The sequence below is a fragment of the Mytilus edulis genome, chromosome 14 (genome assembly GCF_963676685.1).
Source record: "Mytilus edulis chromosome 14, xbMytEdul2.2, whole genome shotgun sequence".
Lineage (NCBI taxonomy): Eukaryota > Metazoa > Mollusca > Bivalvia > Mytilida > Mytilidae > Mytilus > Mytilus edulis.
In genome coordinates, this window is record NC_092357.1 from 64,520,241 (window position 1) to 64,546,181 (window position 25,941).

Here is a 25,941-nt window from a genome sequence, read left to right on the forward strand (position 1 = left end):
ATATGATGAACCTGTATAAATGCATGTACTTACCTACCTCTTAGCTATATGACGAACCTGTACAAATACATGCACTGACCTACTTCTTAGCTATATGATGAACCTGTACAAATACATGTACTGACCTACCTCTTAGCTTTATGACGAACCTGTACAAATACATTAACTGACCTACCTCTTAAATATATGATGAACCTATACCAATACATGTACTGACGTACCCCTTAGCTATATGAGGAACCTGTACAAATATATGTACTGACCTACCTCTTAGCTTTATGATGAAACTATACCAATACATGTACTGACCTACCTGTTGGCTTTATGATGAACCTTGTCAAATACTTGGACTGACCTACCTCTTAGCTTTATGATGAACCTGTATAAATGCATGTACTGACCTACCTCTTAGCTATATGACGAACCTGTACAAATACATTAACTGACCTACCTCTTAAATATATGATGAACCTATACCAATACATGTACTGACCTACCTCTTAGCTATATGACGAACCTGTACAAATATATGTACTGACCTACCTCTTAGCTTTATGATGAAACTATACCAATACATGTACTGACCTACCTGTTGGCTTTATGATGAACCTTGTCAAATACTTGGACTGACCTACATCTTAGCTTTATTATGAACCTATACCAATACATGTACTGACCTACCTCTTAGGTATATGACAAACCTATACCAATACATGTACTGACCTACCTCTAAGCTATATGATGAATCTGTATAAATACATGTACTGACCTACCTCTTAGCTATATGACGAACCTACACGAATACATGTACTGAACTACCTCTTAGCCTTATGATGAAACTATACAAATACATGTACTGACCTACCTGTTGGCTTTATGATGAACCTTGTCAAATACTTGGACTGACCTACCTCTTAGCTTTATGATGAACCTATACCAATACATGTACTGACCTACCTCTTAGCTATATGACGAACCTGTACAAATGCATGTACTGACCTACCTTTTAGCTTTATGATGAACCTATACCAATACATTTACTGACCTACCTCTTAGCTATATGATGAACCTGTATAAATACATGTACTGACCTACCTCTTAGCTTTATGATGAAACTATACAAATACATGTACTGACCTACCTGTTGGCTTTATGATGAACCTTGTCAAATACTTGGACTGACCTACCTCTTAGCTTTATGATGAACCTGTATAAATTTTTAATCGCAGATTTAATCCTCAATTTACTTTCGCTAAGAAAATGCCTGTACCAAGACAGCACTATGACAGTTGTCATTCGTTCTTTTGTTTTGAGCTTTTAATTTTGCCATTTGATTATGGTCGTGGTTAATTGGTTTTTGTGATTTTCTTGAAACAACGGACATTCATAAACACTATCGACTGACGTAGCGATTGTCAAATGAAGGGAAGCTTGGGAAGAAGACGTTATACCGCAAACATGAGGTGCAAATATTGGTAAACCACATCCAGATCTTGACATCTCTGTTGTGATGTCAGAAATCGAAACAGTATTTGGTAGGTCATATCTTTTTTTATTTATTTTTTATATAGACAATGATTTAAAACGGATCGTGAATAAGCTGAATAAGTTGCAGACAGATTTTAGACACACTAAACCGTGGAAGTGCTCAGATGTTATTTACAAGGTGATGTTAGCTTGCTGGATTGAAAAACCAGAACACAGACCATCTTTTGACGATCTATTTAATTTTGTTGATACCTACAAGATGTCGCCAGCGGATGTATGTCCAGTATGGGCAGGTAATTGCAAAAGGAAGACATACAGGATCTGCTTACCCTTCCGAAGCACCTGAGATCACCCCTAGTTTTTGGTGGGGTTCGTGTTGTTTATTCCTTAGTTTTCTATGTTGTGTCATGTGTGCTATTGTTTTTTTCTGTTTGTCTTTTTCATTTTTAGCCATGGCGTTGTCAGTTTATTTTAGATTTATGAGTTTTACTGTCCCTTTCGTATCTTTCGTCCCTCTTTAGTTAGTAAGCTTAGTATCCAGACATAAATTTTATAAATTGGAGTACTAGTAACCAAAATATTATTAAAGATACACGTCGAAGATGTCGGAAATCTGATTTAAGTAAAGTTAAATAACAATAATAACAATAAAAAATTCCAAGCATAAAAAATAATGAAATCGTTCTTTTAGTATCAAATCATAAACATCATGTATACGGAAAATTTCAACTGAAAACGACAAAATAAACATCAAGAGTAACAAAACGAAGTAGTGAATGTTACTTTTACGTGAAATAAATAAGCTCATTATAGATACCAGGATTGCAATTTTGTATTTGTGTCAGACGCGCCTTTCGTCTAGAACAAAATGTAGAAAAGACTCATCAGTGACGTTTGATTAAAAAAAGGTTAAAAAGGCAAAATAAAGTACGAAGTTAAAAAGCAAAGGACCAATTATACCGTGACGTTTTGCCAAATACAGCTAAGGTTATCTATTCCGAAAGCCTTCGTTTTTCAAAACAAAAAGTGATTACTGTGCTCGTGATACCCTTTGGAATAAGTACAAAAAAACTCTACGTGCAGTGGCATCTACCCAGTGGTTGCAAGTTACTTTACCATATATACTAGAATTGACATTTGTATTTGCACCAGAAGCGCGTTTCGTCTTCTTAAGAATTATCAGTGATGTGCTGTGTTGATTCGATAACATACTTATTTTTTTATATGTAATTAGTGTTTTCCTAGATCGCGACCGTTTGCCTTTTGGGAAAAGGAGAGGTTGTCAAAGCAAACATTAGTGTTACACTAATACGCAACTTAATAAGCACTTAGTCCAATAGACAAAGCATTCCGGAACTAGCATGAAAATACGAAAACTCTTATTTGAAACAACTTTTTTAAAACATGAAATCAATATTCAACCTTTTTCATTAAACGTTTTATATCTGAGCAACATGCAATATACATGAATGCCCTCAATATTATAATTACTTCACACATATTGTATAATTCACAATTATTAGTAAACATGTGTTCTACATAGTAAACATGTGTTCTACATAGTAAACATGTGTTCTTCATAGTAAACATGTGTTCTACATAGACAACATGTGTTCTAAATAGGAAACATGTGTTCTACATAGTAAACATGTGTTCTACATAGTAAACATGTGTTCTACAATGATCAGCCATTCATTAGCTTTCATTGCGTTACTTGAAAGCTAGACAGTATTCTACATAGTTATATATGTACGCCAATGCGTTAAATTAATGTTGTTTAAAATATGTACCAGATTTCCTGTAAAAATTGATCTATAAAAGCAATGAATCTTTTCTCTAACGTTGTTTTAATATATGATCGTTATGCTATAATCTAGAGAAATTTTGGCCAGTTATTAACAAACAAGTTTCTGATGTTACCTATGTTTGCAAGGAATTAACTTTTAAAATTGATTCATGGATATACTAGAATATTGTTCTGATACTGTTATTATTCATTTTAAATGAATATAATATATAAATTTATTTTGAAGATGAATTCATTTACACGCATAGTGGAGAAGATATGCAAATACTATATGAAGACGAACCAGCATACGCAGAAATAGGAGAATTATACCAGTCTGAATCCATAGATACTGCAGGTACGTAGTAAATATAAGCTTAGTATTTTCTTACAATCATGATAAGAGTCATAAAAAAATATTACACCTAGGTTTTCGATATCACAAACTAGTCAAAACATTTACTAAATGTTATAATCGGTACAAGGACATCATTCTTAAATATAAAATAATACGCAGACATTATATACGTTCAGGTATTTCACAACTTATAGTTATGGTCATATTCTTAACAAAGCACAAAGCACAAAAATGTTAGCATTAACCTCAAATACTTACAAGATCTTTAAAGAAATATAATTTGATAGGATATTGTTACGATACAATTGTCATGTCATGAGAGATTGTATTTTTTTATTCTAAAACCTGTTGTTTGCTTGATACGGGTTATGTGCTTCTCATATATTTAATGATGGTTTGATACTAAACCACTAACGGGAGGGAGAGGAACAAAATATACCAAAGGGACAGTCAAACTCATAAATCTAAAAAAAAATAAACTAACAACGCCATGGCTAAAAATAAAACAAGACAAACAGACAAACAATAGTACACATGACACAACATAGAAAACTAAAGAATAAACAACATGAACCCCAGGAATTGTACTTTTCTATTGATGAAGACATAATATTTCAATGAGTTAAATTGAGTTAAACACCCGTGTTAAGTATGTTCTCATACTATATTCTATATAGTAAATTTATGATTATTTTGTAAAAATGACTTGAGGACAAACTGTTTCTTTCGATAAAACAAATTTTACAAACAATTCTTTCTGATCACTGAGATTCAAATCAGTGCGGTAAAACATAATACACTGAGAAAATATGATTTGTACATAACTGACTCATTGTTGTTTGTCAGCTTCTAGTAGCTTATATTTCGTGCATTTTTTGAGACGAGAATGATGTAATATTTCTGCAGTGGATTAATCTGGATAAAGAACAGAAATTACAATTGCCGCTTGTTAATCGTTACATGTAGCATTGGTTTCGCAATACAAAGCGGCTAATGGTTGTGATGCCAATATAGGAGTGACTTCATTTCTACATTTAAAAAATGCCTGTTCCGGGTCAGGAATATGACAGTTGTCATCCGTAAACCTTTGATGTGTTTGACCTTTTGATTATGCCATGTGATTAGGGACTTTCTTTTATGATTTTACCTCGGATTTCAGTATATTCGTGATTTCTCTTTTTTATTATTCACTGCTTCAAGTAAACTTCTGTTATAGGTGCATCACTGTTATGTGCAGATCTGATTCACTTGGTTAAAAACGATAAGACAACAGATACAATTTAGTAGGGCATAAGCTACGAGATATATGAAAAGCCTAATATATTATTTTGTTTGGATCAATCAGTAATGAAATACAAATAGTGAAATAATAACTCCTTTTAAGAAGACAAAAAGGTTAGATTTTGTCAAAATACGCAATAAAACATTGATTTTGAAATATTCACTCTCATTGGATCCGTATTTATGTGAACTTTAATTAAACCCCTTAGCTTGAGATAGATAACACGTGAATTGTATGGGCTTAGTTATTTATAGGCAGATAATATCAAAATTGAAATAGAAACAATCATTTGATTGACTGATTCGATCCACAATTAAATAACCTAGTAAAACGATGATAAACATTTATTTTTAACTGTAGTATGAAATTGTATAGACCTAGAATAATTCAACAGCACATGTTTGCTTAATCTTTTTATATCTATATGTATGTTTAATTCGATTATATGGTCATCAAATGACTATAGAGGTCATTAGAAACTCGGTAAATAATTAGATGGCGTTTAGACTCAAATACATAAGAAACGAAGCTACGTATTTTCATATATGTGCCTTGTTTATTGTTTTATTTAAACTTTCAATAGTTTGGATAAATACAGTATGAGAATTTGATTAGAATCGGTGAATAACAATTTGACAGCTAGTGACACTTTTAACACTAATCATGATTATTTATTTTGAATCTTCTGAGAACATATGAAAAAGAAGATATGCATGTGTGACCTGTGTGCTCATTGCGAAAACTAATGTTGTTGAATGTTAAGTGTATTCTCAGAAATGGTAATGGACGTGCTTAATGAGTGTTAATCCAGATTTCCTAAAAGTGGTCGAAGTGCTAAAACCAAATTTTATGCTAACCAATGAATTTGTAAAATATCATGACAAATATTGTGATCAGTTCTATCATCCAAACATTTCGTGAACTTATAAATATTAATGACCTTGTGTGAATTTGAAATAATTCAGTAACGTTTAATCTTGGTTATTTTAACTGAGTTTTTTTGATAAATTTAGTAATTATCAAAGATAAAGTTGCTCTACTGTTTAAAGCTTTCAATTGTTTGCTTTTTACATTTCATTCAATTAAATATATTTAGGCATTTTTTGTTAAATGCCTTTCAAATTTTTCAAGCATTATATAAAAATCCCCATTATGTGTTATGACTGAATCTTGCAGGTATTCAATATAAAATGCTTCACTTTTTAGGCATTTAAAATGGCTGTAATTTATTGTTTTCATGTGAACTGTAACATATTTCTGTAAATTGTAACATATAATTGTAAATTGTATTAATTAAATCAATTAAATGTACTTTGTAACGTCAAGCTACTCATTTATCTGATTGTAGATTCTCAGAATTGATGCTTTCCTTTATTCTTATTTTTTTTTCTTTTCTGGTTTTTATTATTCATATACACCAATCTTTCTTTGGTAGAGGAAATAAAGTTAAATATCAGCTAATTCAGTGATTGTTCAACAATGGAATTTATTTAAAAGTCTTTTGTATCTTGTGTACTAGAATACAGTCATATTATACGTACATACGTACACATATTTCCACTAACTTTAGTGTATTAGTGCTTCTTAAATCATGTATATACTGCATATATACTAAGAACGGAACCATTATAACGGACCTTCATACCAAACAAACGGACAAACATCAATTTCTTTCTCCAAAAAGTTGCCATCATAAACACTGCTCCCGTGGTATCCCATTCAGCCAGGCATTACGAATCAATAGAATATGCTCTAGTGAAAATACGAAAGATGCTAGACTTGGACAACTTCGTAAACATCTAGATGTTCGAGGATACAATAACAACATCATTGATAGCGCTTTCGAAAGAGCAAACAAAACTAGTCGCCAAGAACTTCTTGAGTACAAAGATAAGAATAAAGCAGCTAACAGAACACCCCTTGTACTCACTTACCATCCTGATTTTAAAAATGTGTCATCCATTGTTCAGAAGCATTGGAAAGTTATAGAAAATGATTTAAATCTAAAAAAAGTATTTTCATCACCACCAGTCATGGCCTTCAGAAGACCTAAAAACATCCGTGACAAATTAGTGACTTCTGTATTAGCAAAGCAGCCTACTCCATCGCCCGGTTGTTACAAACAATGTGGTCGAAGGAATTGTTTGTGTTGTAAAGCTGCCAATACAAGCAGTTTTTTCATCAGCTCCGTTACTAAACAAAGTTATACCATCTACTCAAATTCCAACTGCAGAACGGAGAACTCAATTTATATATTAACATGTGACACTTGTGGCATTCAGTATGTGGGAGAAACAATGGACAAATTTAATATTCGGCTTAATAACCATCGTTCATCGTACAAAACCAACAAAAATTGTCCTCTCACAAGACATCTTCGTTCTACGAAACATCCTTTTGAAAATGTCACTTTCCGAATTATAGAAGTCAACACCGAGTGGGACACCACGGCGAGAATGAGAAGAGAAAACTTTTGGATCCACCAACTCCACACTTTAGAACCTGATGGTCTTAACGAAAAAGACGAGAAAAGATACAGGTAATATCGGCCAATGGACGTTGCTAATTTCAACTTCCAATTATGTATTTTTAAGGCAGCTAAATCCAAGAACAACATATACATGGAGCTGCAAATTTTTTTTTATTTTTAAGGCAGCTCAATCCAAATTCAACATAGACATTGAGCTGCAAAATTTTCTTATTTTCAAGGCAGCTAAGTTCAACATATACATTGAGCTGCAAAAGTGTCTTATCATCTACATCCGATTTCACCTGGATAGATGCACGCTTGATAAAGCTAGTTGGTCTAGCGAAATATTGCGTTTTTTTTCATCATTTTGTTAATATTTTAAACATTCTTATATTTACATATTAAATAGTGTGTTAAAATTACATTGTTAGGCAATCTACTGCCAGGGTTTCCGCTGGCGGTCGCCATTTTCGCAATTTGCGAAAAAATAATAATTGTGGCGATAAAAATTTGTCATTTGCGAAAGAATTTGGCGAAAGAAATATATAGAACGATTTATTTTCCTCCATCTTGCTTAATTTTTTTGTGGAGTTTCTAGGACTTTACCCGATCAGACAATATTCGGAATTCACCTTGACCTCATTAAGATTTGGACAGAAAATCAATAATCAGCTGATTGCATTTATAGATATCGACAACAAAGGACTAATTAATAAAGGTGTTGATTCAATTGTTTGACAAAATGGTATGGTTAAAAGGCTTCAGCTAAATTTCACATACAGAATTTATTTACCCCTTTGCGACGTACCTGTTTTAAGAACTCTTTTGACGTTTCCTCTCCTTTTAAAGATAGTTTGGAAAAGAAAGCTGTTGTTGTGACGAAAAATGTTCAAAAGCGAGAAAAATCTCCGATTTGAAACTTTAATTATCCTTTGACTTTAATATAGGTAATTGATCAGGGAGAATACTTTAAAGTCGTTTGAGTGACAATCGTCTTTCAAGCATAGTTTTACGTCTCAACTTTTTCATTTCGATGGTCAAGAAAAGAAAATGGTCGACATGAAGAAATATATCCAAAAGGTTGGGAACAACTCCTCGAATGAGAGAAGCCCTTCAATGTTATGACTACACATGAAATAAGTTTGTTACATTCCAGGACTTATATCTTCTTTATTATTAAAAGTATAGTGGCCCCCTAATTTAGAAAAGTTGTTTAAAATACAATGAATATAGTTCCCTTTTAATTTAATGAGTGTTTATTCATTAAATGTAGACTCTGAAATAAGTTTGAGAGAATAATCATAGACACAATGGGGCAAAATCACTTTATTAAAGGGAAAAAGGGGGGGTTAGGGGTAGAAAAAAGGCAAATTGTAAATGGAAAATATAGTTGTGTTACTTGGCGAAAAAAATAATAAAGTGGCGAAAAATATATTGTTTTGGCGAAAGATGTGGCGAAAAAAATAATTGACCATGGGGAAACCCTGTACTGCATATATACTATATATATATATATGTTGCAGACCACCATCGACAAAAAGAAAGAGATTCACAGAAGTGTGAAGAAAACGAGTCGTCAACAGATGAATCATTGTACAATGACGACGTAGAAATTGGAAGTTCAGCAATTCTGAAGACTTTTAAGTGTCCAGTGCGTTATAATTCAATTACAAAGATAAAAAAAATGGACAAATTAAAAGCAAATTATAATTGTATTCACAATTTATCTTAATATGGTGTCTATATTGTATGAATGCTTATTAACAAGAAAGATGGAAATTTTTATTTTTTTATGGTGTTTTAATGCTGATAAAATAAATGCCGCTTCAAACAGAAAAACTATGCAAGTAACAATATAGGTAAAAAGTACGGCCTTCAACACGGACCCTGAACTCATATTGAAGTGCAAAACATATCATACAGAAAAAAAACCAGTCTAATGAAACGCCAAATATACTCATAATGTATATTGTGGAAGATATCTAGTATAAAAATTATGATGGCATCTTTTCTTGTAATTTACAATGAATGAAATTCGAGTTTCTAATATTAAATGTCGATTTTTATTTTTAAATCCAAGTCAAATTGACTTTTAAACTGCATTAGAACATTTTGTAGTCTTATAGAAAATTCAAACTTAATTTATTTTGTCTTGTTCATGTTGTTAAAGATTTGATTTTCAGTGCATTTCTATTATGCATTACATCGTTAATATGTGTACTACATTTTATCAACATGAAAATCAAATACAATTTAAATGTCAACAAGCTGTACAATGATCTTGTAAAGTGAAGAAAGATATTCAAATCCATTCAACGTATATCCTTGGAATACCTTTTAATCGATACCATAGAAAAACATGACGAAGATAGTATTTCAAATGAAATATTCAGTTTTTTAAAAAAAAATTTTACACTGATTATGCACCTTTATTATCTAAATGCTACAATAGTCATAACTAGCCGTATGCTTAGTAAGCATTTTATGAAGCTTTGCGACTATTGGATCCATTATTTGTATAAGTGAGAAATTGACCGGATAGTTCAGCATGTTAACTAGTCAAAGTCATAAATTAGGTTTCTGAGTATTTATTCCGCACCACAATATATATATACATGTAGTGCTTTTCAAGAATCAGTCTATCGTATTTTTTCAAGCAAACCATTAAAAAGTATAAAAAAGTACAATCACAAAAACACTGAAATCAGAGGAAAATTCAAAACGGTAAGTTGTTAATCAAATGGCAAAATCAAAAGCTCAAACACATCAAACGAATGGATAACAACAGTCATACTGGTGATTTGAAATAACGAGATAAAACAATGATTATCGCGTAATTACGCGATAGTTTTCTCGTAATTACGAGATAAAAAAAAACCATCTTATCTCGTTATTAGGCGATAATTGTCTCGTTATTTCGCTATAATTGTCTCGTAATTACAAGATAGAAAAACATCTTATCTCAATGACGTGATAGTTTTCTTGTTATTTCGCGATGAGGATCTCGTAATTACAAGAAAAAAACTTCTTATCTCGTAATTACGCGATATTTTTTCGTTATTATGCAATAGATATACTTCTTGTAATTATTCGTAATTACGACATATTTACTTCGTAATTACGATATGAATTTTTTAAAAATGTTACCCTAAATGGCTTTCGTGAAGTCATGACAAGTTAGAGAAAAAAATGAATGAAAAAAGCAATTGAAGGTTTGAAAAATTTAAACATTTAGATTTACCAAAAAAAAACATGAACCCTGTTTGAATACAACATAACGCCAACACAAACTTAAACCGAATTAAACACTATAGCCTTTCCATATATTATTGTGCATATAAACTATAATGCACATTCTTGATCAATTTTTCAAAAACCTTAACTGTATATAATGCGTGTCAAACTGTCCTTAAACTGTTATAAGACATTTTATGTTTAAAGATAAGTTTAAATATGATGTTTTAACCTTTTTTGTTAAAGGTCTGTTTAACAGTTGGGCGTTATTACAACAACCATGTCTATTATATGTTATTCTAATATTGCTGACATTGAAAGACCTGCAATGTGGTACAATATATCTTTAAAGGCATAAATAATGCATATCGTTGTCCTAGATAATACTTTAATTTTAATCGGTCTCGTGCACTTTGTTTAGATATTTAATTTTCGAAAATCATTTTATTCACTGAGAATGGTTGCAAGTTAATCATGAAATCTTTGAATCGTTATATTTAAATACTACAACAAGCCAAATGAACGACATGCTCAACAAGCATTGTTAGTATTGCTTTGGGTCTAGGAGATTTAATATTTTCTACTATATAGATCTGGTAAGAGAAACTAATAAATATTAAAAAAAAAAATCATGTTTGCAGTTTGAAAATATCAGTTTTAATAATTTGAGTGAGGAAGAATAAGAGTTGACAACGCAATGTTTAGGGAGTGAAAACTGCTCTGAGTTAATCGATAGAAATATCAGCTCAATCCCATATATATATATAATTATATATAAGAAAAATATTAAAATATGATAACGGTTTCAATGCATCATTTTTTACTAGTACTTTCACTGCTTTCGCAGATCTTCAGGTAAATATATATATATACTTTTTACTTTTCTACATTGGTTAGAGGTATAGGGGGGGGGTTGAGATCTCACAAACATGTTTAACCCCGCCGCATTTTTGCGCCTGTCCCAAGTCAGGAGCCTCTGGCCTTTGTTAGTCTTGTATTATTTTATCTTAGTTTCTTGTGTACAATGAGGATATTAGTATGGCGTTCATTGTCACTGGACTAGTATATATTTGTTTAGGGACCAGCTGAAGGACGCCTCCGGGTGCGGGAATTTCTTGTTACATTGAAGACCTATTGGTGACCTTCTGCTGTTGTTTTATATTTGGTCGGGTTGTTGTCTCTTTGACACATTTCCCATTTCCATTCTCAATTTTATATGTATATAACAATCTAGTTTGTGTAGTTGTTTAGTTGACTTCATAGTTTGAACCATGTTAACTAGATATAATAGAAGTCTTTTATTTGCATATTTGTACATGATTTACTGCATCATGAGATTATGTTTCAGTAGCGTAATGTGAGGACCGACAAACGTTACCTGGTTAACCGGGTCTTTTTTCTCATTTTAATAGATTAGAAATGAATGTGCATTGGAATCCTTAAAGTCATAAGAAACCTCAAAATAAAAAAAAATATGCATATGCAATATGGATAGTTTTCATTATACAACTTGCGTACATATACTTTTTTTCTGAGGAAAGTTCTTTAATATGTCCACATTTAGAAGAAGTTACTTATTTTTAATTGCTTGCTTCCAGGAAGCAATTCGCCGACATATTTTACGTATGCATAGTGACCTAAGCGTAATCCTCCTCGTAAAAATCTGGTGATCGCAATACGCATGAATCTGTCATTAAAATAAACAGTTATCTGATTGTACATGTTAAACACGTGCTCAATACCAATGCTTTTTGTTATTTGTTTACTATAAGGTAACAATTGGTAAACTTCGGCTTCAAAACACGGCATTTAATGAGCAGCCATATTTGTTAAATCATAACAGACAGATAGAAAAAAAATTGACGATTATACGATATATTTGAGTACAAAATGATAAAATCGTGCCCAGAGGACTAAGTTTATGATATATACATGCATTGGTTCATGAATTGGATGAACATTATTTTTCACCACTCACTGGTTTCATATGACTTTAAGATACATTTTCATGCCCCATTTATTGGCAATATGTTTTCTGGTGCGTTCGTCTTTCCCGCTTCAGCTTAAAAGTTTTTGATGAAATTGAAGTCAAATCAATTTGAAACTTACTACACATATTCCCCTATGATATGCTCGTTCAAATTCCAAAGCCACATTAGATTTTTTACCTTAATTTTACGGTCTACTGATCATAGAAAATGGTAGAGCAAGTGGGGCATTCGTATACGATGGGCATAATGTTTTTTGGGGTTTTATTTAATGATCGTTATGGAACCCAATTTGACAAATCAATTGTCTCGTCGCCAGAAAAAGCTTATTTTTGCGACCAATAAAAAACAATTGAAGCCATCAGTTTTTAAAAATACAATACAGTTATCTCCTGATTATTTCGGTCCTGAATGTAAATATATCTTCAGATACTGTTTCTCAGTAGATATATGATAATTAGTTAAAACCAACCATTTCATAAGATGAAAACTGCTATCAACTTGAACATATGTAATATAGATCTGGTAATCCATGTTTTGTTCTTTAATCTGAAACATGGGTAGGTTATCTAATTGATCAAGAAATAGCAAATCATTATAGATTATGATACAAGTATTCAACTTATTTGTTAAAATAATATTTCGTAAGAGCTACCAACTGGGTATTTTTATTCAGAACATGTGACGGCCGCATATGTTATATTAATACGTCTAAATATTAGTGTTTTCAGGTTACATTATTCAGTCGAATCGGCTTCTAGGATAATCTACGACCGATTTACCGATTAAAAAAGTACAGAAGGTGATGTTCAAAGGTCTTGTTTATAATACAAATGCACATTTTTGCAATCAGCTAAATAGAAATTTTTCATAGGCATACTCCCCCAAGAAGAAAAAAAAATGTTTTCAAGGTTTTGAAAAATATAAGCTATTCAAAATTGGCACTAATATCAGACACCATGGATCGGCTTCTGTAGTACTGACAGAGTTATATAAAACCTTACAATGTATGAAATGTAAATCATGTGTAAAAGCTAAACAATCGAAGATGAAAATGTTCGAATATGTCAAAACAACTAAATTTTATATATTGATTCATTACAATTCTTTTATATAGATTATGTCTTTGTACTGTTGTATACCAAAGACTCTCTTGCTCATTTTCTCAGGTAAGATGATTTTCTATTGATATGCCATCTATAGTTTGAACGATAATTTTGACTCACCGAGAACTAGGTTGCTCTTGTGTATATACTACTAAGGCCAATATATCTGAACGTGTTTATTGAACTAAAAATTAATCTAATTAAGTTGAGGAACAAACCAGTGGTAAAGCAAGTAGAGGTAAGTTTGGTATGTATGTAAACATTATTTTTTCACATCTCACTGCATTCAAACGACGCCGACATGACTAAATGCAAAATGATTCAACAACAAAATCAACAATACACTAATAAGAAAGACGCCAACCAATTAAAACCACCGAATTAGTGGTTACTAAATTAAGAATACGGCTTGTTAACAAATATATTTGGGAACACTATGTACTCTGCATCACCTAGTGCAGTGGTTATCTTTTATGCACGTTTTAAGTATCACCAGCCTAGTAGTCAGCACTACTGTACATGTGTTGACACGAATATCATAAACTGGTCATTTTGATTAATTTTTCTTTGAATTTTACAAAAAACTAAGATTTTGTTATCCCATAAAAAGATTAGCTTAGCCGTATTTTGCACAACTTTTTGGAATTTTGGGTCTTCAATGCTCTTCAACTTTGTACTTTTTATTTTGATCTTAGCATCACTGATGTTTCTAATGTAGACGAAACGCACGTCTGGCGTATTAAATTATAACCCTGGTACATTTGATAACTATTGTCGACATTACGACATTAATCTATAATCAAAGAAAGGTTTATCGCTGCATTGAAGACCTATTAGTGACCATCTGCTGTTGTCTGTTATATGGTCGGGTTGTTGGTTCTTTGACACATTCCCCATTTCCATTCTCAATTTTATTGATTAAGATTTAAACTCGTCATTCTAAACCCAAACCGGGAACGTTTTTTTTTTCGTTTGTCATGTTTTTATACTTTTGATAACTATTTACACCACTGGGTCGATGCCACTCCTGGTGGACGTTTCGTCCCCGAAGGTATCACCAGCCCAGTAGTCAGCACTTCGGTGTTGACATGAATATCAATTATATGGTCATTTTTATAAATTTTCTGTTACAAAACTTTAAAATTTTCGAAAAACTAAGGATTTTCTTACCCCAGGAGTAGATTACCTTAGCCGTATTTGGCACAACTGTCTTGAATTTTGGGTCCTAAAATGCTCTTCAACTTTATATTTGTTTGGCTTTTTAATTATTTTGATCTGAGTGTCACTGATGAGTGTTATGTAGACGAAACGCGCGTCTGGTGTTTAAAATTATAATCCTGGTACTTTTGATAACTATTTACACCACTGGGTCGCTGCCACTGCTGGTGGACGTTTCGTCCCCGAGGGTATCACCAGCCCAGTAGTCAGCACTTCGGTGTTGACATGAATATCAATTATATGGTCATTTTTATAAATTTTCTGTTTACAAAACTTTTAAATTTTCGAAAAACTAAGGATTTTCTTACCCCAGGAGTAGATTACCTTAGCCGTATTTGGCACAACTTTTTTGAATTTTGGGTCCTCAAATGCTTTTCAACTTTATATTTGTTTGGCTTTTTAACTATTTTGATCTGAGCGTCACTGATGAGTCTTATGTAGACGAAACGCGCGTTTAGCGTTTAAAATTATAATCCTGGTACTTTTGATAACTATTTATGCTTTTCGTTATTGTGTTAATGTAGATATTTTATTGTTTCCGTAAGATTCATTCAAATGTATTTCATACCAAGAGCTTGGAAAAACGCAAAAGAATTTGTCTTTCATCGCCTTTTGCTTATAATGGTTGATCTACTGTCTCATTGAAGTACATTTATTTTCACATATTACTTTTACTATTTATATTCAATGAATTCTAATTGAAAACCATGAAAAATCAACCCTAGTAAAAAAAAAGTAACCGAGTTAAAATTTGAGTTTTTCATGTATTCTGAATTCCTTCATTCAATACAATCGTATTATAACGTAGCTGTTGAAGTCTCCGGGTTATTTAATAGCACTTTTTTGATGGATTATTTTCAGTGTGTTTCCATGTAGAAATTGTAGTGTCTGTATGGGGTAAGTATTTCGTCAACACTAATGAAACAGTCGGTTTGAGTTTATTATTGCGAATAACTATTAAAAATATACGCGTAAAAAGTCATGAAAAATAAGGTAAGGAAAGGTTGTCGACACGTTTTCGAACACGGATGTTGTTCAAGAAACAAGCTCATCATAGATACAAGGATTGACAAACAAATGAACGGAAATTATTTTTATAATACATCGATTATACAGCAAGGCTTAAAATATACGTAAACCGGTATTTCTTATTATATAATAATTAAAAAATATGATGAGCAATGCAGTATAAACGTAATTAATATATTTTAAAAGTAGATTTTTCTTCTTTATCAAAGATTCAAGCTTTTAAAAGCTTATGATGTTGACAATTTAGGTGGTACCTGTACGCATGTTGAACCAGGACCATTTAATTTTAAGTACTGTCAAGATATCAAACCATTTTGTAACATCACTATACTACGTTTACTGATAATAGAAACTAATGCAACGATACAACACTTATAATCGCTTGATGAGATGTAATCTTTGAAGAATCAGGTCTATACAGGTGCCATATTAACATTATGATTTAAATTTAAGAATGCTACCCTTTAAAAAATCGCTTTTAATAGAGCTGCGTAAGACAAAATTAATTACCTTAAAATGAAAATCACACTAAAATGCGTAAAGATTGTTATATTTTAAACGTTATCAATACAAACATATTGCAAATGCATGTAAAGTATTCTTTTCTCTGTGTTCGACAATTACAGCTTTTTTTCTAGGCCCTAAATCAAAATGACACACGATGTTACAAACCTTACATAGTATGATATTATAGTATGTTGTCATTGAAGTCTCGTATTTTCTTTGTGTCAATACATTAATAAGAAATTAATCGATTTGTTTAATAAATGTTGAAAAAGTACATCAGCGATTGAAATTAATACGGACAAACTAATACAACCTGTTCATCGCATTTTACAGGTGTTCCAAATGTTACAATACCCAATGCTGAATATAGCGGAGGGTATGGTGGGTCTATAACTCTGGAATGCATTGTTGATTCTACTCCAAACTACACTGATGTATACTGGCAACACATATATAATGGTACAATAAAGAATATAACATCGTCTAGTCCTAATGTTGCTAATGGTGCAACGATTAGTGAACCGTCGTTGACCATCAGTCAGATAACGTTTAACGATGACGGACAGTTCATATGCTTCGCGGTAAACATCGTAGGAACAGGGAAAAGCACACCAACAAGTCTGACAGTCTTAGGAGGTACATTGTTTTTAGAAATAATTTACTTAAGTACGTCTTAATTTCGATACATACATACTAATCGTAGTTATCCAGATATTAAACATGAACTTATTGATTACAATTCTCACAGGGAATAAAATAATACATATACGTTATACACAGGTTTGATAGATATTCATCAATAAATTATATAAAAACGAATTGTGTACTTAAGCCTTATTGCATGGGTATTTAAAACATGGACTAATATTTTGGGATAACGGCAATACAAGAGATTATTAGAAAAAGAAAGGTTCACAAAGTGTTGGAACATTTCATTTATGACATGATAAATGATTATATAATTTTATGACTTTGAAAGTTAGGCGGCAGAAAGGGAGGGAGTCTGATCACACATATTGCTAGGGAATTATACCCGTTAATAATACACTGTAAGCTTTAAAATGCTTTTTGTCGTTTAATTTCTCGGATTATTAGCGGACGATGTAAAATAGTAACTTGTTTAAATACTTTTGTCACATACTTTGCTGGTCTATTCGGGTATAAATCAGGTGTGAAACTGCTGCATACGCTACCAAAATGAAAATCGGTTTACATTATCTTCAATCTGCAATTTGTGTTGCTTCCGAACACAAAGCGTGCTTCTTTTTTCAAATTTGTGAGAATGAAATTTGCAACAATAAACTGTATAAAGTTATGAAATTGCAGTTTTCAATTATTCCACTTATTTTTAATGTATTAAATCATACGATACAGTTTTGATCCCGTATTTACAGTTTGATGAAAATTTGTGCCTGATTAAATCAAATATGTAATAAAAAATATATCATGTGCTACTTTTTGAGTTTTATGAGGTCGAATTTTTGTATATTTGCTCAAAATTCTGATGTGTGGCCGTATTTTCCCTTTCGAAAGAAAGCCATAACTTTATTGTTTTAAAAAATAAACACAAATTGGTTTTTGTTAAATGATTTTCAATTTCTGTATTTTATAAGTATCCTAAAAATTTAAACATTTTTTATTCAGAAACAAGTGTGGACACAGATCAATGTGGATAATATGTTTGAATGTTTGACGGTGTTTTCTGATTAAAAAAAATATGTCCCCCCCCCCCCCCCATAGTGTTACAGAGTGACAGCCATCTTCAATATCAGACCAGTACCAAACACTAAAAATGTGTAGTGTTTTTTTCAATATTTGGGTTTTATGTTCAAGATTATCTTGGAGGAGACACTTTTTGTACACAATATATGGATTATCAAATGATTCTGTTAAAATGAGATCCACTACTTTGCTTTTGGATAAAAAAAAAAATACTAAAAATTAGTAGAAGAACACATAAGCTGCATTTCTACATTATTTGTTATTTTGATATACAAGATGGTTAATAAGAACCTGTATGTATGTTCTTCTCGTATGGTTCTAATTATGTCCATTGTGGTGGGCATTTCTTACTTGGAACACTGTAGTCAAGGATCATCCCAGTATCATTAGTGAAAGATTCCCTTTACATATTCGACATTGTTTCTTAGATGTCTTATAAATCAAAGTGATGATAATACATGGCATGCACATGGGCTAGCTGAGCAAGAAAGTACACTTCTGTTGTATCACACATATATTTTAATTCTTTCTTTGAAATTGTCTTTATCTTAGATTCTCCATGGCCTGATTGAAGTTATATAAACATGATAAAAGACAAATTTACCAGAATGAAATAATTTTAATAACATGGTATATCCAATTTATTTGTTTATGATTCTTAATTTCTCTAAATAGATTATTACAAATAGTGTAGACTATAAAAAAATATGAATAAGGTTTTGCAGAATTATTCTTGTTTCAAGGTATTTGTTATGTGGATAGAAATATAAATGAAACTTGTAGGATGCAGTTTTTTTGTGGCCATGGTATAAAAATAAACGGTGCTGTAATCCGTCAATTAACATCAACACAAAAGAACCTTCGTGAGCGCGCTCACACACCCCACGCCCCCACATTGTCATTGGACAAATAAAATAACTCTAAGAAAAAAAATTGAATCATAATTTCCTGTCGATAAGCACATCAACATAGTATGTCCTTATTATCGAAAAAGTTTCATGAAATTCTGTTATGATGTTTCAGAGTCGTTTTGATGATAAACTGTTGCATTAGTTTATTGAGCCAAATAAGTTCAAAGGGGAATAACTCCTAGAAAAAAAATCGAATCATAATTCCGTGTCGATATGCACATCTACATAGTATGTCCTTATTATCTACAAAGTTTCATGAAATTTTGTTGTGTGATTTCAGAGGAGTTGAGATGACAAACTATTGCAGTAGTATATTGGTGCAAATAAGTTCAAAGGGGAATAACTCCAAGAAAAAAAATGAATCATAATTTCCTGACGATATGCACATCTACATAGTATGTCCTTAATATCTAAAAAGGTTTCATGAAATTCTGTTGTGTGGTTTCAGAGGAGTTGCGATGACAAACTGTTGCAGTAGTATATTAAGGCAAATAAGTTTAAAGGGGCGTAGCGTCTGGCGTATAAAATTATAATCCTGGTACCTTTGATAACTAACTAGAAAAAAAATTGTATCGTAATTTCTTGTCGATATGCACATCTACATAGTATTTCCGAAATAACTCATATTTATCTAAAGGTCATGAATTTAGAAAAAAACGTATTTTTTGGCTGTATATTTATCAAATTTAAAAAATTGCACTACTTACAGTTTTATAAAATTTGGTCCACACAATCCACCAGCAAAATGAAACAAAATGTCGTTTAAAAAAAAATAGGGGGCCATGCACTTGTTTTTAAATTAAATCACATTGAATGATAAAAATCAGTCGAAACATGCGTCTTTTCCCGATATGTCATATATGTTATAGTTTGACGTCGCGAAAATAAGATTTTACGTTAGCAACGTCATTACCTCCCCTGTAACTGTATCGTATGCCCTTAAGTTAAAATTGATTATTGCTATAATCGAAATTAATTAAGTGTCTATTTAGGACAATGAGAATAACATACTGCACAGGAGGCGCTAATATTTAAACGCCCATACCACCTTAAAGAAAGAAGAAAAAAAATCAAATACTAAAAAAACAAAATATGTGGTAATATTTGAATAAAACAATTATCCTTTTGAATATGATTGACCTAAATTTACGTAAATAAAGGACACCAAGGACAGTTCATTTGAAGATGAATATCTATTAAGTTTTCTGCATGCATGCATTATGATGCAAAATAACAGTAGTTTTGCAAAATTCAAACAACAAAACATCTTATTATCATAACAACCATATCAACGAATACTGAATTTGCCTGAAAAGCGAATCTTGTAGAGCTAGGAGTGTCTACCATATCGATGTTCCAAGACTTCTTCCGTTTTATGTGCTCAGCGAAACTGTTCGATCGGGAATTGTCATTGCCTTGTTTGTCATTTCAACTTTCCGTATGTCTAAACATTAAGCTTTTTCCCCCAATCAATTTTGTACATTTGTAGATCGCTAATCATTATACCATTTATGATTTAAATCGAAGATCAGCAATACAGTCAAATATTATTGCTATATTTAAAAGACGTTGATTATCCTTACTATCAAAAAAGCAAATTGTAATAAACCTTAACTTAATCATTTTAATGTTTAACATTTAGATGTTCCAAACGTGCATGTTGAACCAGGACCATACAGTGTGGAATACGGTCAAGATATCACACTTGTGTGTGATATAACATCATATCCAACTCATTTCAACGTATACTGGTCACGTGTACTCAACGGCAGAACACGAACTTCGCACTTTGACGGAAACATTACCTATTCTCCAGTTATGATTGCCCTATTAGAGGTAACATTTGAAGAATCTGGACAATATAGATGCCATGCTGAAAATATGATTGGAATAGGACAAAGTAATCCTGTGAATTTGACCGTTAATGGAGGTGATAAAATAGCTATTTTATAATACAAACTAACTTGATATGCCTTAAACTTTTTATATATATTAACTCGTTTAATATACGAGTAAAATTGAGAAAGGAAATGGTGAATATGTCAAAGCGACAACCACCCGACCATAGAGCAGACAACAGCCGAAGGCAACCAATGGGTCTTCAATGTAGCGAGAATTCCCGCACCCGTAGGTGTCCTTCAGCTGGCCCCTAAAAATATGCATAATAGTACAGTGATAATGAACGTCATACTAAACTCCGAATAATACACAAGAAACTAAAATTTAAAATCATACAAGACTAACAAAGGCCAGAGGCTCCTGACTTGGGACAGGCGCAAAATTGCGGCGGGGTTAAACATGTTTATGAGATCTCAACCCTCCCCCTGATATAACTGGATGGTAACTTCTTTTAGTATAAAAGTCGTAATCAGATAAATATTGTATGTGATATCATTAAAAATCAAAAATGTATCAGAATAACACGAGCGATGGAAATATTGCAAACATAGTTTTTACGACGTTATATAGTACGTGTGTAAACCTGCAGAGGAAATTATTCAATGATTTTACCTCAATACTGCTTAGTATTTCCAGCTTGAAATCCTAAGTTATCTGATGAAGAATGTCTTTCGACGAGTTTTGAGAAATAATGTTGTAACCCGTATCTTTTTTTTGGCAAAGTGTATTTCAACCGTGCAGTATAATTAGCGTAATCGCGCAACGGAATATTGTCACCTATTTTTGTTCGTTGCAATCGATTTTTTAAAATTAGTTAAAACGAACAAATAAATTATTGAGTTAATCAGACAACGTGAACAAATTGAAAGTGTCTTTTCATTGATTTAAACAGGTGTTCCAAATGTAACAATACCCGATTTGAAATATAGCAGAGGGTATGGTTGGCATATGACTCTAGAATGTATTGTTGTTTCTACTCCAAACCACACTAGTGTATACTGGCAAAAAGTATCTAATGGTACAGTAATGAATATAACATCGCCTAGTCCTACTGTTTATGGCGCAACAGTCACTGAACCATCGTTGACCATCCGACGGGCTACGACAGATGATGAAGGGCAGTACACATGCTTAGCTGTTAATATTGTTGGAACTGGAAAAAGCAAACCAACCACTCTTACAGTATTAGGGGGTAAGCTGATTCATCTTTTTTTCAGTTTTGAAGCAAATAACACCAATTTATTTAATGTTTATATTCCTATGTCGTGTAAGCAGTCATACTATCAAAATACAATTTAAAGATAACATAGTCGAAAACAGATAATCAGACAAGACGGTGGTAATAGTTTATGAATTTCTGTCAAAAGATTTGTTTTAGTAAAGACTTCTAGATATAACTCTCTACCATTGTATGACTTTTGAACAACGGTAAACTACTGTTGCCTTTATTTTGTCTTTAACATATGTTGTTGATTGTAGATCTATGATAATACAAGTACAATTATATGATTGATGCACAATTGTAAAATAAATAAAGGAACACCATAATAAGATCCCTGTAAAAATGATTACACCATGTATGTTAGTGAAGGTATTTAAATATATGTAGTACCGAAATCCTTAACTTATTAATACAAATTTCAAGAAATAAATAGATCAAAATACTTCAAAAATTCAATATAAAAACGTCACTTTAGACAAAAGCAAGGAGCACAACGTGTCAAGGACGAAATTCACAAATCGATTGAGAAAAACTCATATCCGGGTAACAATGGCCATTTTCCTGGCTTAATAAAGTACATTTTAAGAAAAAAATAATTGAACCTGGTTTTGTGGCTAAGCCAACCTCGAGCTTGTATTGTAATGTTAGCTGTAACACTAAATGGGCACCATTTCATGCCAGGAATACAGTACAAATAAGTTCAAGAACATTCAGGACAGTGAATTACACACATAAACATTTCGACAACAAAAAAAAAACAGAAAGACTGAAGTGAACGGAAAAAAAACGACGATGCAACACACTTATAAAAAAGCTATACGATAACAATTGCCATTTTCCTGAAAAAAAAGGTTTGGTTGAACCTGGTTTTGTGGCAACAGATATGAGTTTGCAGGATTGATTTTTCAATAGACAATCGGTATTCCAATTGATACCTAGAGTGATACCATCATGTCCAAGTGGGTTTACTACTCGTATGCAGCAGACTTAATTATAAACCTTCTAAAACCAAAAAGAAAAAAACACATTTTGAAAAGCTTAACTATAAAGTTCAGACATAATTATGTTGTCCTAAGACAAAATAACTGATATGCCATACAGAAGTTGCATCTCTTATATCCAAGTGAACTTGAAATTAAGGATAATACAGATACTGCTCATGTCTTGATATCTGCATCAATATTAGCACAGATGGACAACTTAACATTAGAATCTATGAAAAACGGGATGATGTCAACTTCCCAATTATCAATAATTTATTTCTCAGCAGCAACATAGTCTCTGCTAGTCGAATGGTGTTATAATTTCCCAATTGGTATGCTATTTTCATGCAAGCTCACACTACAATGTATACGGACTTAAAGTGCGGGTGTGGGCTCCTTACGCAGAAACAATTCCTACAGATTTTTAAGGAACAAAGACTAAAGTTTACATTTCGTGAACTTTGTCGACTCCTTCGTGAGGTATTTTATCTTCAGGTATATGTAAGAAGACGAAGTATGAGTGTCAATGAGACAACTCTCAATTCAAGAAACAATTTGTAAAGTAAACCATTATATTGTAAGTACGGTCTTCAACATTAAGCATTGGCTCACACAAAACAGCAAGCTATAAAAGAGAGACGAAGGATACCAGAGGGATAGTCAAACACATAAATCGAAAATAAAACGCCATGACTACAAAAAAAGACAAACAGACACATACAAGTACAAAAGACACAACATAAAAAACTCAAAACTATGCAACACGAATCCGACCTAAAACTGGGAGTGATTTCAGATGTGCCGGAAGGGTAAGCGGATCCTACTCCACATGGGACGCCCGTCGGTAGGTCACACTCGGGGGGAAAGGTAAGTGGGTTACCTTTATGACATGAGAAACATATCCGATACATCTATGAAACAGTTATTCTATAACGGCCATCCAACTCGTGATTGCGTCCATAACATTTACGAAGGGATGTTTCATAGCTTCCATGAAGGGCATCAACCTTCTATCAATGAAATCATGATAGGAAAAATAAGCCCAGAAATATCGTATTAATTGGAAGATATATAATCCAGATGCAGGACCAAAATGACTAGTGTTAAACCAATCAAACTGGAAAACCAACGGTCTAGTCTATATGAATAGCGAAAAACACTTGGTAGATGACACTGCTGGGGAACGTTTCTTCCCCGAGGGTATCACCAGCCCACACAATAGTTTACACTTTGGTATTGACATGAATACCAATTGTGTGTTAATTTTTAAAAAAATGCTGTTTTCAAAACTTTGAATTTTTTGAAAAACTAAGGATTTTCTTATCCCAGACATAGATTACCTGACCTGTATTTGGCATAACTTTTTGGCATTTTTAATGTTCTTCAACTTTGTACTTCTTTGGCTTAATAAATATTTTGATCTGAGCGTCACTAATGAGTCTTATGTAGACGAAACGCGCGTCTGGCGTACTTAATTATAATCCTGGTGCCTTTGATAACTATTCATCAATCACATCAACAAACAACTGAACATAAAATTTCTGACTTAGGACATGTGCAAACAAATGCAGCGGATATAAACGTTACAATAAGTACCAATCTTCATCCTTAACTGAAACAATAGTTTAATAACACGACATAGAAAGACACACTTTAACGTCAATTGAAATTACTTGACATATATAATCACTAGTTAACATACATTAAAAAAATAAATACAAAATCATTAAAATAAAGGGTGAATACAGGTTTATGGACCTGTTTAATTATTCTCATAACCAAATGTAAGAAACATGAATGATTGATCACTATTTTCATTACTTCTACGTAAAAACCACAATTTCTTTCAATCCATGTGTATGAGTTGTCTCTCATATAACAGGTTAACCCTCTTAACAAACAAAAAAGCACCTTTTATAAAAGAAAATAATAATATAGTTTGATTGTTCACACAGTATCTATTTGAGCTAAAACCAATCTGTTTTAACTAGGGATGTCAACGACTACTTGAGTACCAAAATGATATTTAACTAATCGGTTTCCTGAGGTAATGTTGTTGCTTTCTTAAGTTTCAACAACATTTATATGTATTTAGAGCGCCTACCTGACAACTATTAGTTTATATATAGTTAAGCAGTTGTTATATTTGGCTTATACAGGCTACAGCTGTCTAATCTGAAAACTTTTACAATACGTTGTTTAGTATGACGTTTATCTTTACATAACATAATTTACACCCAATTAACAATATTTTTTTTACGTTATATGGTTGAATAATAACTGGATATAGTTTTTCATTACTTTATATTAATTAAAATTCATTGATGTATCTGCGGGTTGACATAACTTATGTATTTTATTACATGACGTGGTGTCGTTGTTCTTGCACATGTACTCTTTGCAAAAGGTTACTTCGGGCTTACTTTAACGATGTCACATTTTAGTTCAAATAACAAACAAAATTACACCAATGTAAAGTTTATCATTTAGCTGTATTTGAATGAGGAAAGGGCAAATTTTATAAACCTATAATTAAGGTCACATATTTATCTTATTTGAATAAAAATGTTCAACATATTACTTATGTCAAACATAAAATACGAAACAATGCTTAATTTAATTTCTCTAATTATTACACGATTTATCCCTTTCCTGGCATGTTGATTGTTTTTATTCAATCAAAGTGTGGATCGTTTGATCACCGTTCTTCATTGGTCAAAATTCGATTATGAGGTCAA

The 25,941-nt window shown here is 32.1% G+C and overlaps 1 protein-coding gene across 1 annotated transcript in view; it reads left to right on the top strand.

The window, feature by feature from the left end:
• The first annotated feature begins 1,747 nt into the window (after window positions 1–1,747).
• LOC139504407 (hemicentin-1-like) overlaps window positions 1,748–25,941 on the top strand; it is a 45,232-nt gene continuing 21,038 nt past the window's right edge. The window contains exons 1-6 of the mRNA XM_071294487.1: window positions 1,748–1,781; window positions 3,522–3,632; window positions 8,908–9,039; window positions 16,800–17,102; window positions 20,742–21,029; window positions 21,891–22,190. Coding sequence (XP_071150588.1) covers window positions 1,748–1,781; window positions 3,522–3,632; window positions 8,908–9,039; window positions 16,800–17,102; window positions 20,742–21,029; window positions 21,891–22,190 — 1,168 coding nt within the window. The remainder of the gene's footprint in view (window positions 1,782–3,521; window positions 3,633–8,907; window positions 9,040–16,799; window positions 17,103–20,741; window positions 21,030–21,890; window positions 22,191–25,941) is intronic.